General features: G+C 46.4%; 1 protein-coding gene across 1 annotated transcript in view; it reads left to right on the forward strand.

The window, feature by feature from the left end:
- Nucleotides 1–14,878, forward strand: part of KHDRBS2 (KH RNA binding domain containing, signal transduction associated 2) — a 92,195-nt gene that overhangs the window by 34,704 nt on the left and 42,613 nt on the right. Inside the window, exon 3 of the mRNA XM_078772582.1 lies at nt 14,601–14,717. Within this exon, the coding sequence (XP_078628708.1) occupies nt 14,601–14,717 (117 nt within the window). The remainder of the gene's footprint in view (nt 1–14,600; nt 14,718–14,878) is intronic.

A 14,878-nucleotide genomic window follows, 5' to 3' on the forward strand; every position in this document is an offset into this window, starting at 1 on the left:
AGTGAGCAAATGGGGGTAATGAGGGACGAAGCGAGGGGTACCAGTGAGGGGTTAGACAATAATTTTGAGGAGTTAGACAAGAAATTTGGGAAGATAGACAATAATTTTGAGGGGTTAGACAACGGGATAAAAGAAGTGAAAAATGGGTTAATGGGGGTAGAAAATAGAATGGCTGCCCAGGAGAATCAGATAGAGGGAGTGAAAAATGGGTTAGAGGGGTTAGAAAACAGGATGGAAGGCAAATTGAGGGACATGAGGGACCAAGCGGAAAGGGAAGTTAAACAAATGGAGCAGCAGATAGAGGGGGTCAGAATGGGGGTAGAAGCCAAACTGGATGCTCACAGGGAGGAAATGGAGCAGATGAGGGTGGCATCTGGGCAGGAGATGCAAGTGATGGGAGAGGAGATCAGAAGAGGAGTGAGTGAGGAGGTCGGAGGAGTGCGCGAGGAGGTGAGGCACTGTGAGGAGCACATGGAAAAGGAGGTGAGAAAGGGGACTGTAAAGTTACAAGGGGGCATAGAGGACCTGACGCAGGAGGTGGAACAGCTGACGGAGGGACAAAAAGGACTAACGGAGCAGGTTCAAAGGAACACTGCGGTATTAGGAGGGTTAAAAGTGACACAGAAAGAACTAAAAGACGACTTGATAGCGACGAAGAGGGAATGTCAGATGGTACGTGAGGGACTGACAACGAGGCTGGACGAGGTGATAGAGGTAATGGAGACGAAGGACCGGCAGGTGAGGACGCACATGGAAACGGTCAAGGTAGCCTTGGAGGACGAGCTTGAGGAGACGTACCGGGGAATAAAAGAAGTGAAGCACAAATTAGAAGAAGTGGAAGAAGGGATGAGCGAAATTAAGAAGCGACGGAGAGGGGATAAGAAAGAAATAAAAGAGGAGATAAAAGAATTGGTCCAAAGTCTGTGTTTGGATCGTGATGATGTGCTCATTAACCGGATGAGGGATTCGCAGGTGATGGAGGAGAAGCGAAGAGGAAGAGGACCCGGTGTAAGTGGTGACCAATATGGTCGTGCGTATGATGCGCCAGGGGATTTAAGGAGTTTGGGGGTCGAGATGGACCCGGGTATTCGTGAGAGGCCATTGGTGAAGTGTGCGACAGGTCTGGTGTGCGAAAATGGAGGTGTGCAAGAAAGTCCGACTCTGGGGTGTGTGAGGAAAAAGTGCGTGCCAAGGAGTGAGTGTGCTGGCGAGAGTGAGTGTGCTGGCGAGAGTGAGTCGGTCGTAGCGCGTGTGCGAGGGAGCACATGGAAGCGTGGTGTGGTGAGTGTTACAGAGGGTGTGACGGGAGAGTGTGCGCAGGAGTGTGCGCGAGAAAGGTGTGTGACGGACAGGTGCATGAGGAAAGAGTGCGCTGTCAGAAGTAAGGAAGAGTGTCCACCTGTGGTGAGTGTTACAGAGGGTGTAACGGGAGAGTGTGCGCGAGAAAGGTGTGTGACGGACAGGTGCATGAGGAAAGAGTGCGCTGTCAGAAGTAAGGAAGAGTGTCCACCTGTGGTGAGTGTTACAGAGGGTGTAACGGGAGAGTGTGCGCGAGAAAGGTGTGTGACGGACAGGTGCATGGGGAAAGAGTGCGCTGTCAAGAGTAAGGGTGAGTGCGCTGTCAGGAATGGAGGTGAAAGTAGTGAGAGTGACATGGAGCGTGAGTTAGTTGTGACAGGTGAGCGAGGATGTACACCTGGGATGGAAGGATGCACCCCTGGAATGGTAGAGCGTGAGTGGGAATGCACGCTGGAGTTGGTGGTGAGGCACGTGGTTGGGTGTGCGAATGAGAGCACACCTGTGATTGTCACAGAGGAGGTGACCGAGGAGGGGGTGCGAAGCGGTGTATTGGTGAGGTGTGCTACCAACGAGTGTGTGCCAAAGTGTTCGGTGGTCAGGTGTGTGACCAAGGCTGTGAGTGGAATGGGTGTACCTGGGTGTGTAAGGAACGGTACAAGGAGAATGGGAACAGCTGCATGTATGAGCAAGGAACGGGCTGCGGGGTGTAAGCATGCAGGTGAAGCATCGACGTTACACGGGTTAAAGGTTAGGTCGACTTTTAGCCGAATCGGGCCCTCGGTGCGTGCTGGGCCTCGCTTTGAACGGCCGCGTCCGTGCTCCACTAGGCGGAGCGGGCAGCCCGATAGGAAGGGTCGTTATGGCGACCACGTTTTGTTGAGACGTGCCGGCAGGTCGAGATCGGGACATTGGATGGCTCCGTGCCGAGATGGTGCGTGGGATCTCGGCCCGGGTAAGCCCCCGTCCCTGCCCCGAATGCGGGACGTATCCAGCCGCTGGCACAAAACGACCCGCATTCATTGCTCGGCTGTACGAAGCCGGGCTGTAGATGTGAATTGGCGCACCGAGAGGATGTAATAAGTAGACGGGTAATGGTGATAGTGATAGTAGTGATTTGATACAAAATTAGAGAAAAATAAAATTTGATGATTGGCAAGGGATTGGCAGTAGTGATTGGCAGATGATGGGCAGTGATTGGCAAATTGTTGATTTATTGAAATTTGATGGGCAAAATTGGTAGTGAGAGACCCCCGATGTGGTGGGATGGCAAATCCACCATCCTTCCCAGGGGGGCAAAGGAGCAATAGCTTATGGGGTGTATGGCAGTGAAAACTAGCCCGGGTGGGTTAGGATATTGTGTGTAGGGATCTAGAAGATGACATTAGGTAACGTTAAGATTAGTTAGTGACTGATACCTGTAGTGGGGACGCAGGTAGATTAGTGTGGATGATAATGACGAGGGAGCGCAATAGTTTAAAGGGACGACTGGGAAGCGCAAGTTTCAGAAGGGAGTAGTTAGCTGAGATGATGCCGTGTTTGTGAGAATTGAACAGGTGTGATTGCACAGGTGTGCAACTGGACAGGTGTGTGGAGCAGTGTATGAGTAGTGAGTGTGTGGATCAGCGCGAATGCGCTTGGGGAGAGAAGGGTGCAGGTGGCACCAGGTGTGAGAGCACAGGTGTGCAGGTACAGGTGTGTGGAGAGAGTTGGAGTAAGTGGTACGGAGTGGTGTGCATGGTGCGAAGGAGTGGATGGGGGAAGAGTGGACCCCCTTTCACGAGTACCCGGGGCGGGTAGTGTAAGTGTTAGGTAGAGGGTGCAGGTAAATTGTGGTTGGATATTGGCATTTGTGGTGCGGTTGCAGAATGGTGTTGTGAATGGGTGCATTAGTGTTGTGGAAATGGCTGGGCGTGTAGCCTGTTAGTGTGTGTAGTTGGTTGGGCACTCCACCACTGTGAGGATGTCGGCCAGGTGAGGCCGCAGGTGGGCTCTGGGAGCCGGTAGTTGTGAGTGGGTGCCTGAGGATCCCGGGTGTGGATCGGGCAGCCCAGTGCCAGAGAGGGCACCGAGTGGGGAGAGAGCCAGAGGGCCTTCCCCAGGTAGTTAGGTTAGGGTGAGGAGCAGGTAAGCTCGGAGGCAACTGCAGTGGTGGAGGGGTGCAGGTGGGTAGACCCACTGGGAGAGGTACACGCCACAGCCCAGAAATTGTACGAGGGCACCGGGAGATGAATCGGGGGAGTGAGACCCCAAATTGAAGAGCACCACAGTTTGGCCAATGGGAATTGGTTTTTAGAACCCATAGTGTAAGAGGGCCAATGGTTTGGCCGGAGGAAGACCCCGGGTAGTGTAAAGTTGTTAAAGTCATTTAGGAAATAGTTAGGATTGAAGAACCTGTCGCACCATACGCAGCCACTTACCTGTGGTGATGATGATGACTCCACACCTGTGTTTTCTTTGTTCTGTTGCAGGAGATGAATCGCTGTGTGGATTTGTGAGACGCATCACGACGTGGATGAGACATTGGGGTGATTCCATCTCTCCCTCCCTAGGAGGGACTGATGATGAATTGGTAATGGCAAATTATGATGTTGAGTTGGAGATGGCAAATTTTGATGAGAGTTGAAAATGGCAAATTTGATTGGTTAGGAGGGAGAGAAGACGAATTTGGTATATGGGAGGAACGGGGAAGACAGTAGGGATGTTTGTCGATTTGTAAAGTAGATGTTTATGGGTAGTGTTGTGTTTTGTGGATGCAGTAAGGGGTAAGGGAGGGGCCATGTAGGTTACCTGGTGGGGGGGGGGGGGGGGCGTACGATAGGAACGTACCTGTCTCACCTGGTTCCCATGTGCCCCCAGTGTGCATCACCTTACATTGCGTGCACTTTTGCGCCCTTACCACCTTACTCACTTGTCTGCTTCTTTTGTCTCCCACCTCCGAGGATCTGGCTTTGGGGTAGAGAGAGAGGAGAGAGAGGTGCTGGCTGCGCAGTTGTGGGCCTGCACTTTCGCTGTTTGCTGCCGGGATCGATACACCATATGGACCGCAATGTTTGTGGCCACCCACAATGGACCGCAGTTCGTTTGCGGCCAAGCACCACCCGGGGATGGACCTATGGGTCAACGTGGCACCTATGCCATAAAGGTGAACCACTGTTAATTAACACCAAGTGCACCACAAGAAGAGCAAGAGACACCTGCAGGGTTAGGGGTTGTCGAATTTATTTTTATACCAATGAACAATGGTGACTGCACCGGATGGTGCTGACTGTGTGGTGGGGTGGTGCTTTTGATGCTGGGAAAGGGTGCTCTGCACGTTATTAAAGGCCGTCGGCCACAGAGCACTCGTGGGTTGGTGTATCGATGTTGGCAAGCGCGCTCTCTCTATGCATAACATCTGCATGTGTTCCTCCAAAAACAGGTCCTGGATCGTAGTGTAAATAGCAGCGTAGTCTTGTAAATAATGCTCCCTACCGGCTGTATGTTTAGTTTGAGAATTCTTTCCGGATTCGGTTATCCTGTGGGTGTGTTTCTGTGAGGAGAAGGGTGCAACGTCGCAGGGGGACATATTTACTCATTTGTGAATATCTGTAAAACTGTCGCACTCAGGGTAGAGTTAATAGTAGAGGGAACTACATTGCGTGCCACACTAAAGTAGGTAAAAATTTATCGGGTCGGGACGCCCCGAGGGTAGAGAAGGGTGCAATGTTGCGAATATGGAATTTGGCCTCCATATCCGCTTGTAAATATTCCCCTATTTTCTCCAATACTCCCCAACTTTCCCCAATCCCCCATTCCCTAGTCCCATTGCATGTAAACAACAATCAGTAGAGCCGACCTTCCCCTTATTCCCCCATTAAATGTCGTGCCCAGGTCCACCGCACCACACGTAGACAACTTTCGGACATCTTCCTAGTTATTCTTATTCTATGTCAGTTAAGGCCTCGTCTCCATTAATTATGACTCTTCGTTGCACCAGAATGTGATTATATGGCATCAGTAGTGAGTTTAGGACCTTTCCCATACCTCCTTCCATCTTCTTCCCCAACAATTACAACAACAACAGAGGAGATGGCGGCGGAGCGGGGGAGGATGCGTCCTCACACCGGCTCGATTAGCTCCAGACCATGCGCTCCACGGGGTTACCACGAAGGGGCTCCTTGTCAGCTCCTCGTCAAGGGCGGAGCCTGGTAAACCCCCCCGCACGCACCCAATGAGAAGCAACGTGCCGATTCCACGAGGCGGAGCTAACGAGCCGAGGGCGTGTCACTCCCCGCCGGATATACGCGGCCCCGCGCCGGATGTGACGAGAGATGCGCACCCAGCTTGGAGAAGGAAAGCCACCTGCGAGCGCTGAGTCAGATGCGCCCCCAGCTTGAGCAGACAAGACGCCATCCGAGCGCTGCGACCTCCCCGCATCTCTGGACCGGACCGAGTCGATTCTGACCTTTGAGCCCAGGTGCACCTGGAGCCATCGCTACCTGCCTTTCCTTGCCATCAATCCCCGTGTGAGTCAGCATTTTGTCCCGTTTATCTGTCGTCTGTTGGGAATAATATAAGAGTGTGTCTAAGTGCCTGTCTTTCTGTGATTATAACTCTAGCCCCTGTAATCTGACCTTTCCGTACGAATATAACCTCCTCCGGAGGTCTTGAGAACTGAACCCCTGGTGTCGTATTGTGTTATTGTAATCCAGCCGGGTGTCTTCTTTTTCTTATTGAGCCAGCATCGCGCGACCAGTCAACGTTCGGGCACAATCGGGTAACTTGTGCAGACGTGGTCATACCATAAAACCGCTCGGTAAATAACATCCAAGCCACGTCTGTAACAATATTGTTGCGGTTTTGGGAATAAAGGCAACCCCCCCCCCCCCTCCAATAGTTAGTTACACCGCAACATGTAGCCTCGCTTAGTTAGTTATTTCTTATTAAATGTGAAGTATAGTCTCCTTCCCAGTGTTAGTATGCGTTGAGGCAGGTAGAGTAATGGTAGGCCTCATTGAAGCCTAAGGTGCCTTGTCATGGGAATAGGACAGGCCTTGCAGGCCCGAGGGAGGAGCTGGAGGGCATGACTGGAGAGCAGCGAACAGCCAATGGGAGCTAGAGGGAGTGGCCAATAAGTTACAGCCATTGGGAGCTGAAGGGAGTGGCCAAGCGTGACCAATAAGGGGCTGTCACGACACGTGACCCCAGGCGGCTAATGGAGGCCCGTGGAACATTCGAGGGGGGCTCCGGGGGCGCTATAAAACCTGGCCAGGACCCCCGCTCGCTCTCTCTCTGCCCTGACGCTCTCTCTGCCCCGACGAGCTCTCTGCCTGGACTCTCTGAATACACTCGCGCTCTGCCTCGCTGACCTTTGGATACGCTCCTCGGATTCCTGCTACGTGCACGATCATGATCAACGCCCCTGCCGCGAACATCCCCGGCTGTAGAGTCCTGGGGTTGGACCGATCCTTGGAGGTATCCGCCAAACGAGCCTGTCCAGGCAAACTGCACGAGCGGCCGCGCTTTGGGCGCATTCCCCTCTTCCTTCCCTTCCCCGAACGAATCTGAGGGCCCTTGTCTGGGAACGTAGGTAAGGACGTTAAGATTCTTCGGTGTGTCCTTTTCCTGTGAATATTGTACATTTGTGAATAAATCCTGTGGCTTGTTTCCAACCTGGCCGTCATCGTCCTTTCACCATTGGCCTAGCATTGCATGATTTAAAACCGCTCGATCGGGTTCAATAGTGATTAACGGCATGAGTTACGCGATGCACAACTGCTCGGCGTTCAATACCAGTGTGACTCGTGCGAGGTTCAGTCCCCGTTCTCACGGCTGCGTGTGTTGAAGGTACTCGGGTCGTGACCGTTAACCCTTCCACACGTAGCTTTTGGCTCGGTGGCTGGAATTGCTTCACAATCTGTCCACCACGAGTATAGTGTGGGTGGCGGCCTCGTGGACTCAGAGCTCGAGGGGGAGCAGGGCTTAACCCCCTCAGTATGTCGACGAGCTCGAGATCTGCAACAATATATAGCCATTTCTAAGTTGGCATTTCTAAGTTGGCATTTCTAAGTTGGCATTTCTAAGTTGGCATTTCTTAGTTGGCATTTCTAAGTTGGCCTTTCTAAGTTGGAATTTCTAAGTTGGCATTTCTAAGTTGGTCTTTCTAAGTTGGTAATTTTAAGTTGGCCTTTCTAAGTTGGCATTTCTATGTTGGCATTTCTAAGTTGGCCATTCTAAGTTGGCAATTTTAAGTTGGCCTTTCTAAGTTGGCAATTTTAAGTTGGCCTTTCTAAGTTGGCATTTCTAAGTTGGCATTTCTAAGTTGGCCTTTCTAAGTTGGAATTTCTAAGTTGGCCTTTCTAAGTTGGCATTTCTAAGTTGGCATTTCTAAGTTGGCCTTTCTAAGTTGGCAATTTTAAGTTGGCCTTTCTAAGTTGGCATTTCTAAGTTGGCATTTCTAAGTTGGCCGTTCTAAGTTGGCAATTTTAAGTTGGCCTTTCTAAGTTGGCAATTTTAAGTTGGCCTTTCTAAGTTGGCATTTCTAAGTTGGCATTTCTAAGTTGGCCTTTCTAAGTTGGCAATTTTAAGTTGGCCTTTCTAAGTTGGCATTTCTAAGTTGGCATTTCTAAGTTGGCCGTTCTAAGTTGGCAATTTTAAGTTGGCCTTTCTAAGTTAGCAATTTTAAGTTGGCCTTTCTAAGTTGCCATTTCTAAATCGGCATTTCTAAGTTGCCATTTCTAAGTTGGCCATTCTAAGTTGGCAATTTTAAGTTGGCCTTTCTAAGTTGGCATTTCTAAGTCCTTACTTACTACACCTGAACTCTTATCCACCTAAAATGACTTCATCCGCAACTTGATGGAATACTGCTCGCACCTTGCTCAGCTTGACCCTGTGGAAACCAAGACATTAAAGATCACCGAAATCTCCCGTGATGAAGCTGAGTCTATGAACCTATCACTTTAGACCAAGTCACTCTACCTTTCACAGGTTGGAGGTCTCTCTGTTTTCTAGCACCTTATTTTTCTGGTCTTGCATCCTCTGCTCTGTTCGTGCTTTGTTCCCTCTCCTTCCCATCCTGAGGTTTCTGCAGGGCACATGCGGTCCACCATAACCCCCTTCAGTTGAAACTCCCAAAATCCAGAATCATTGCTCAACTCCACTCATTAGTTACTGATTTTCTCCATTTGTGTAACCAACTTCCATATTCTCTTCAATCACATTATTCTCTGCAGGAGATCAAGACAACCGTTCACCACCATCTCAGTTCATCCCTGATCAAACACCATGTTTAAACCCCAGTTAACAAATATCCCCCAAAACCAATTTTTTTCCAAATCTCCAGTTTTTTCTTCCCGAGAGTTTGCTTCCGTATCCATCTTGTTCTCACCCCATGTGTCCTCCGCTACCCCTCATTCTTCTCACATCCTTTATTTGTCCCGAGTCTTCCTCTATTTTATCCCTCAACCCTGCTGTTGATGTCTGCTGCTCTCTTTTTCTACCGTTCCTTTTGTTATTTTGCATCCTGATCAGTTCTGTGTTCTAACTCTTCCACAAGCCTTGACTTTATTTACAAAAAAGGTGTGTAATATTTTTCAGCTTGCTCTTCAATTCCATTTTTCACTTTTCTTTTTTGGCAGAGATGTCATAATCCGGAAATGCATTATTGGATGATGGAATAGGCGTTTCTGGTTAAGACGACCCAAGCTCATGTTGGATTTTTATCAACTAAAGGAGGGGAACGTAAAGGAGCAAGTCAACTGCAGAACCGTCTCATTGATTGGACATTAAAATACACACACAATTTCAAACTTATTTACCAAAACACCACGAGTTTATGCCTTGCATTGTATGCGAAAGCACAGAATCATATTTGTTGCACATGATGAGTGCAATTCCCTCCTGAGCACAGGTGAAGTGAAGCACCACACGCGTTCCTAATTTTGAGAATTTGTATTTCCGACTTCTTTTAGCTTTTAGCTTCTGTCTGCCATTGTATTTGTATTGTATGCGATTGTATGCGATTGTATTCAAGATCCGTCTGGTGGAACTAAAAAGCAAGGCCAGATTGACATTTGATTCATGCAAGGGATGCTGCCAGATTTCTTTGGCAAACCTTTCGTGCTTTGACCCCCGTGAGCATTCGTTTAATATTCCAAAATCGGGCCTGGAAAATTGCCTCGTCTGTGAAACGCCAACACTTCTCACCTCTGTGTTTCTGCATTCTCACAGAGGGCATCCGCTTCTTCTGCGGGGTGAGTTGGTGCTGCGTTTCGACCATTAGCACATTTCATCTTGCTGATTGCAAACACCGTCGATTACTATTGCTCTGCAATCGCGAATCATTTCCATCAGTTGTATCGTGGAAACAGACAATTATTTTCTTTCCCATGGTTTATGGTAGAGTTCGACAGGTGTTTGACCTTTCAGAGAATTGATCCAACTGACCTTTCATTTGTTTAAGATAATCATGAACTGTCAGGGAGGTGTATTGGCTGGCACGAGTCATCTGGTAAATTGCACTAAAGGATGGTGCAGAGGGAGAGCACACTTGCCATCACGCATCCATCACCTTGAACAAATGACAAATGCCTGTCCAAATCAAGTCCAGTCGAACGTTAGGCCTGACCAGCCAGTTGCAGACAGATTTGAGCCCAAACCGTTCGCCCCGGCAGACCCTACGAGAAGGTGGGAATAATTGGAACCGTTAATAAAGTGGAACATTATCAGTAATGGTCTTTAATCTACATCATGGCCATCTTTTAATAATAATAATAATAATAATTCATTATGATCATGAATTTCATATTTTCAAAATCGATTCCTTGGATAGACTTGAACTGAAATGATTATAATTGAACTAACCTTTCCTGTGGTTAAGTTTGATAAACATGCGGTTTATAATGCATGAAATTCCTCATCCATTCAATTACCTCCATCATTATTATCCACTATTATTATCCAAGTGAAAGAAAATGGCCTTAAAACGATCATTCATTCATTCATTCATATTTAATTCATTATTATCCACTATTATCCAATTTTCCTTTCACTTCTGTGATTTAGAGTTTGCCGCTATATCCATATTATTCACTCCCTTTGGCCTCCCCTAGCCATCTTTCTTCCCCACATCCCCACATCTCACCTGAGGAGAGGGTATTGCATTTGAGTCCGTTTGTTACTTGCAAAATCGAAGATTTTTCAAGTATATTGGTCGGTTCCGGAATGAATGAATGAATGAATGTGGTTCTGTCTGTTTGTCTGTTTGTCACCGGCCTACAGGTCACAATTCTAAACCGATCGTCACGAAACTTCACCACGTTGTATAAGTCGTGCCAATTGAGAAGCCTATTGATTTTGAGGCCAAATGTCAGAGGTCATCTGGAGGTCAAATTTCTAAAATCGCCATTTTAAATCCGATTAACTTGAAAATTGAATAGCATTTGTATATCAAGTCACTAAATTGGGAAACATACTATTTTTGAGGTCAAACGGTCAAAGGTCAACTTAAGGTCAAATTTTAAAAATCATCAATTTTCATCTAAAATGCCGTCAATTCTCAACCGATTGACTTGAAAATTCAACCGCATTTGCATATCAAATCACTAAATTGGGAAAGATACTATTCTTTTTAGGTCAAAAGGTCAAAGGTCAACTCAAGGTCAAACTTCCAAAATCATCACTTTTTATCTGAAAAACCGTCTATTTTTCATCCGATTGACTTGAAAATTGAAGAGCATTTGCCCATTGAGTCACTAAATAGGGAAACCAACTATTTTTGAGGTCAAAAGGTCAAAGGTCAACTCAAGGTCAACCTTCCAAAATCATCATTTCTCATCTGAAAAATCGTCACTTTTCTTCCTATTGACCCGAGCTTTGATCAAGATTGTCAATTTTAATCTTGATGAAATGGACAATTTGCTGTATCAATGGAATTTTTTTTCTTGGGGAGGGGGGGGGGGGGAGAGGCGTATTTTGCAAGTATCGTGCTCCGCATGACGTCTTCTTGTTTGTCTATGTGTTTGTTACTTGCCGGAATAGATTCCGGCAAGTTGGTTGGTTGGTTTGTCTGTCTCTCTGTTTGTCTATCTGTCTGTTGTGCGCAGTACTATGTCTACATCGTTGCACATAGCATCACCATACTTTACACATATTTGCCTTGCCCTGGAATAGACTGTGCCAAATTTTTAACTCTCTAGCCCAAGGTCAAGCTAAAGGTCACCCAATCAAGGTCACCCAATCATTTGTGCCTCCTAATTGAAGCCCCGCCTTTAGGGCGGGTACCGTTGCTAGTAATATATAATGGTGATACAACAATTTTTACCGCTTTACTTTGAAGAACGGGAATGAAGGGGGAGGAGAGTGTTAATATGTCTGGTTGAAGGCTTTGGGCTGTGAGGGGGATTGAGGCCAGATTTTAATCTTACAGCCGCCATGTTGGTGCTTGCCGTCACTGCGATGCGAAGCGAAAGACGCCTCAGATTTGTCACATTCACAATCGCTATGTCGTATGTACCCCCGATACATGTTTCCTTCATTGTAAAAACTACCAAGTCAACAATTAAAAGGATTTTGAGCCGATAGGTGTTACGGCCTTGGCAAGATTGATGGAGACAGCGAGCTGTTAGCTTATACACCGCCCAAATAGCTATGTTTAATTCTTTAATGTAGAGATTAAACCCACGTCGTTTGAACGTTGGCAGAGGTCATTATTTACTTTTAATGATCCAAAATGGCTGATAAAAAGTACATTCCGGCAAGTCCTCAGTCTCTGACCGATTTTCATCTGTTTGTTTGTCTATTTGTTACTTGCCGGAAAAGATTCTCCGATTGCTCTTTCTAGTTCTTAATTGTGATCTGTAGTGCTGTTTCCTAATATTCATGTCACATCCTCTAGTTCTTGAAAAGATTCCGGCAAGTATGTTGATCGTTTGTCTGTCTGTCTGTTTTCAGCACTACGTCTACACCGTTGCACGTAGAATCGCCAAGCTTTGCACACGTATTTGTCTTGCCCTGGAATAGACTGTGCCCCATTGATGACGTCATCGGTCACGTGGTTTGGCCGCCATCTTGGACAAACCGAAAAAATTTGCCCCTCCATATCTCCGAAAGTGCTGAACAGAAAAAATTGAGGCATGGCTCATTCTAAAGAACGCTCCATGGGGAATAAAATATGTTAATGATGACGTCATAGGTCACGTGGTTCGGCCACCATCTTGGAAAAACCGAAAAACTTAGCATCTCGATATCTCCAAAAGTGCTGAATAGAAAAAATTGAGACATGGCTCATTGTAAAGAATTCCCCATGTGGAATAACATGTTAATGATGATGTCATAGGTGCCTCCATTATGATGTCATAATTCGACAAGTACAAAACTTCATCGATCAAGATGAAATTTCTTGAGCATAATTTAGGGATAAATTAGTGGAGAAAAAAATGATGATGACGTAATCGGTCACGTGGTTCGGCCGCCATATTTGTTTTGACACAAAAGCCTTTAAAAACACTGAAACATGTCCTGGTGAGGGTCTGAAATCTCTGATTGCTCTTTCTAGTTCTTAATTGTGATCTGTAGTGCTGTTTCCTAATATTCATGTCACGTCCTCTAGTTCTTGAGGCTTCATCTATCACAAACAATTCCCCGCCATATTTGTTTTGACACAAAAGCCTTAAAAAAAACACTGAAACATGTCCTGGCGAGGGTCTGAAATCTCTGATTGCTCTTTCTAGTTCTTAATTGTGATCTGTAGTGCTGTTTCCTAATATTCATGTTGCGTCCTCTAGTTCTTGAGGCTTCATCTATCGCAAACAATTCCCCGCCATATTTGTTTTGACACAAAAGCCTTAAAAAAAAAAAAAAACTGAAACATGTCCTGGCGAGGGTCTGAAATCTCTGATTGCTCTTTCTAGTTCTTAGTTGTGATCTGTAGTGCTGTTTCCTAATATTCATGTCGCGTCCTCTAGTTCTTGAGGCTTCATCCATCACAAACAATTCCCTTAACGATTTTGAAGATCTGGATGAGTTCAACCTCTTGTCTCCTATAGACGAGTGCAGGCAACTTCAATGCTTTAAATCTACCCGTATGATGGATCAGTGATGATCCAACCCAAGATAAGCTCAGATTTGTCCAATTTGCTTCACCTGCCACTCTTTCCTTCTCCCTCAGCTTTGAAACTGCTCTGGAATATTTAACATAAAACTATGAATATTGTAACACCATACTCTACTTTGTCTTAAAGAAACACTGCCTTCTTTGTGAAATATCTCAATTACAAAATAATTCCAAACCTTCCTCTTGACACATTCTGACTGGCTAATCGTGTAATAATGTGTGTTGTCCCACAGGTCACAATGTCTAACCCTTTGTTGTCACTGACAGCAACTCTTTGCTCCCCTGTAAGTCTCGACTTTATGTTAAAGATATAAAACAGAACATTGGAGATCTTGTCCTCTGAGAGAGCACACCACGATCCCATCTCAAGCTCAGGAATGAGTTTGTACACACATCACGTGAAGGACAAGGAGATTTGGAGATAATATACAAACCAACAGAGGGCCTTGAACCGAGGATCACCAGCGTCAATGGGAGCACCAAACAGGACAAATCATGTTTGGATACATCAATTGATGTGGATTGATCACTATATGGCCACACATATTTTCTTGAACACTTACTGTGGTGAGATTGTTGGGTTTTTTGAGGTTCCAGCAAAACACCTTATCACCTTAAAAACAAGGATTTCAATATCAGCATCAATTGTGATGTGTCGATGCAATTGACTATCCTTTAAGGCCATTTCATAAGGGTTCTCTTTTCCTAACGATCCGCCAGTCTTGTGTCTATTCCACTCTGCGGCTCATGTTAAGAAAACCTTGGAAATTGACAATTTGAGAGACCATTGATCAAATCTCTGTGATGACATTTTTGATAACTATAATGATTCGTTTTTTCTGTTGAACAGAAGTTTGAAACCCACTGTTGAGGGCTGCACATGAAAGGCATTTGGTGAATATGGAGTGACATTGGCATTGTCGAGTGAATGCAACACTCGAGTCACCATATGTAATACATGATTGATGCCTGTCCCTTTCTCATTTTTATCACCTGCCTAAGGAAAAAAAGCAAGATGTTTTGGTGTTTTGCACAGGTTTTGATAGAAATTTTATGCGCACACCTTGCCGGTGACCGTTGCTTGTTGGAGTGCTATGAAGTTTAGTAATGCTTTATAACGGCTTTCTTCCCTTGCCTGCCCTCACGTTTCCCCGTTCCCCAACAAAATTTCTCACCACCCTGGACCACCGGAACTTGTTTGTCCTTGCAGTTCAACTTTGTCGGAAAGTTGCTCGGACCTCAAGGAAACTCTCTCAAACGTTTACAGGCTGAAACTGGCACCAAGATGTCCATTTTGGGAAAGGGCTGCATGAGAGACAAAACAAAGGTCAGTTGACCATCGATTTTCATCCCTTCATCTCTTCATCCCTCCCTTCATGTCTTTCATTTAAAAAAAAAATAATAATAAATCCTCGCACACATTCCCCTTGCATCTTTAACCAGGTACTCAGGCCTTTGGCAGTTATACACGACACCTTATGGGTCCTT

The sequence above is a fragment of the Myxine glutinosa genome, chromosome 2 (assembly GCF_964187855.1).
Source record: "Myxine glutinosa chromosome 2, kmMyxGlut1.1, whole genome shotgun sequence".
In the NCBI taxonomy this organism is placed as follows: Eukaryota; Metazoa; Chordata; class Myxini; order Myxiniformes; family Myxinidae; genus Myxine; species Myxine glutinosa.